The following is a 2,511-nucleotide window of genomic DNA, read 5'->3' on the forward strand; positions in this document are numbered from 1 at the left end:
GGCGGATCTGGACTCTGGTCGAATTCTCTGGAGGAGGAGGAGGAGGAGGAGGAGGAGGAGGAGGAGGAGGAGGATGTGGGAGGTGGAGGTGGAGGAGAAGGAGGAGGAGGAGGATGTGGGAGGTGGAGGTGGAGGAGAAGGAGGAGGAGGAGGAGGAAGAGGAGGTGGAGGAGGAGGAGGAAGAGGAGAAGGAGGAGGAGGAAGAGGAAGAGGAGGAGGAGGAGAAGGAGGAGGAGGAGGATGTGGGAGGTGGAGGTGGAGGAGAAGGAGGAGGAGGAGGAGGAGGAAGAGGAGGAGGAGGAGGTGGAGGAGGAGGAGGAGGAAGAGGAGAAGGAGGAGGAGGAGGAGGAGGAAGAGGAGGAGGAGGAGAAGGAGGTGGAGGAGGAGGAGGAGGAAGAGGAGGAGGAGGAGGAGGAGGAAGAGGAGGAGGAGGAGAAGGAGGAGGAGGAGGAGGAGGAGGAGGAAGAGGAGAAGGAGGAGGAGGAGGAAGAGGAGGAGGAGGAGAAGGAGGAGGTGGGGGTGGTGGGGGGTTGGTTTGGGGGTCATGGGGGGGTCATGGGGGGGTGGTGGGGGGGTGGGTTGTCTACATGGAGATTCTGTTGTAGAGGTCCTCTATCTTGTCCTTGAAGAAGTCCCTGAGCTCCGGCCGCTTGGCCTTCAGGGTGGGGGTCAGCAGGCCGTTCCTGATGGAGAACATCTCGTTGTGCACGTAGATGTCCTTCACCTGGGGGGTTACCATGGAGACACTATGAACACCTGAACACCACCATGGACACACATATCTGAACATTGTGGGTTTTTGTTGTTGTAGCTTAATGACCTTCTGATGTTATTTCTGTGTAGGAGGCAGGCTAATTTACAAGGCGGCCAACTAGTGGCCGTTGTGTGTAAGTAGCAGCTTCCCGTTGTAAAGACTATGGTCATTTGACCCCCCGAGAACCAGGTCCCAGGTTAACACCTAACTATGCATATTCATCATCCAATCAAATCAAATTGTAATGGTAATTTACATAATATACATATATTATATATATATACATATATAGAAACGTTATAGAGTGAACATATATGTCAACACTGCAACAATCAGACAATATCAATAAGGATGAGAACAATAATAATGATAGTAAAAACGATAGTATGGAGTGTAAAGTATCATCGGTCATTAGTGTTCATATGGAAACTCTCTCACCCCCCCCTGAGCACTACATTTCCCACAATCCCACCTGTTCAAAAGAGTGGAGGCCGCTGGCCTTCCCCAGCCTCACCAGATCCTCCATGATGGCCTTCTTCAGTTCCTGCAGATCACAAACACAGCCATGACGTCCTCCCCCTACCTCCCCCAGCCTCCCCCTGCCTCCCCCTGCCTCCCCCAGCCTCCCCCTGCCTCCCCCAGCCTCCCCCTGCCTCCCCCAGCCTCCCCCAGCCTCCCTCTACCTCCCCCAGCCTCCCCCAGCCTCCCCCAGCCTCCCCCAGCCTCCCCCAGCCTCCCCCAGCCTCCCCTGCCTCCCCCAGCCTCCCCCGGCCTCCTCCAGCCTCCCCCAGCCTCCCCCGGCCTCCTCCAGCCTCCCCCAGCCTCCCTCTACCTCCCCCAGCCTCCCCCAGCCTCCCCCAGCCTCCCCCGGCCTCCTCCAGCCTCCCCCAGCCTCCCCCGGCCTCCTCCAGCCTCCCCCAGCCTCCCCCGGCCTCCTCCAGCCTCCTCCAGCCTCCTCCAGCCTCCCCCTGCCTCCCCCGGCCTCCCCCAGCCTCCCCCAGCCTCCTCCAGCCTCCCCCGGCCTCCCCCGGCCTTCCCCCCTACGTACCGTGTTCTTACAGAGGTCCCGGTAGCTGCCCTCCATGCCTTTCTTCCGGGCCCACGCCGGCATCACCTCCGGGTCTGGAACCACGATGCCCACCAGGCAGGACTGCAGAACCAGGTCAGAACCAGGTCAGAACCAGGCCACAACCAGGTCAGAACCAGGTCAGAACCAGGCCACAACCAGGTCAGAACCAGGTCAGAACCAGTCAGGAGGGGTAGAGGGGACAGAGAGGGACAGCTCAGGACAGGGACAGTTAAAGATCTGAGTGTAGACTATGTGTTGACTAATAACTAATGCCTGGTACACACATAGGTCAGGGGGAGGTCTAGGGGTTAGGGGTCAGAGGTCAGGGGGTCACCTGTAGGCTGTCTCCGTGGACGTAGAGCTGCGTCAGGGGCTGGCAGCGGATGTAGATGTTCTCGATCTTCTCCGGGGAGATGTACTCCCCCTGCGCCAGCTTGAAGATGTGCTTCTTCCTGTCGATGATCTTCAGAGTCCCGTTCTGCCCAGGGGAAGACACACAGCAGGGGTTACACACCTGACCTCCCTCTGACCCCATGACCCCAGGGGAGAGACACACAGCAGGGGGGTTACACACCTGACCTCCCTCTGACCCCATGACCCCAGGGGAGAGACACACAGCAGGGGGGTTACACACCTGACCTCCCTCTGACCCCATGACCCCAGGGGAGAGACACACAGCAGGGGTTAC

General features: G+C 59.1%; 1 protein-coding gene across 1 annotated transcript in view; it reads right to left on the minus strand.

The window, feature by feature from the left end:
* Window positions 1–583: 583 nt before the first annotated feature.
* Window positions 584–2,511, minus strand: part of acsl6 (acyl-CoA synthetase long chain family member 6) — a gene marked incomplete at its 3' end in the record, with an annotated part of 24,197 nt that continues 22,269 nt past the window's right edge. The window contains exons 18-21 of the mRNA XM_080549918.1: window positions 2,158–2,301; window positions 1,803–1,904; window positions 1,227–1,298; window positions 584–724 (exon numbers count right to left, since the gene is read on the minus strand). Of these exons, the coding sequence (XP_080406044.1) occupies window positions 584–724; window positions 1,227–1,298; window positions 1,803–1,904; window positions 2,158–2,301 (459 nt within the window). The remainder of the gene's footprint in view (window positions 725–1,226; window positions 1,299–1,802; window positions 1,905–2,157; window positions 2,302–2,511) is intronic.

This window comes from Nansenia antarctica (assembly GCF_963989245.1).
Source record: "Nansenia antarctica genome assembly, chromosome: 20".
Lineage (NCBI taxonomy): Eukaryota > Metazoa > Chordata > Actinopteri > Argentiniformes > Microstomatidae > Nansenia > Nansenia antarctica.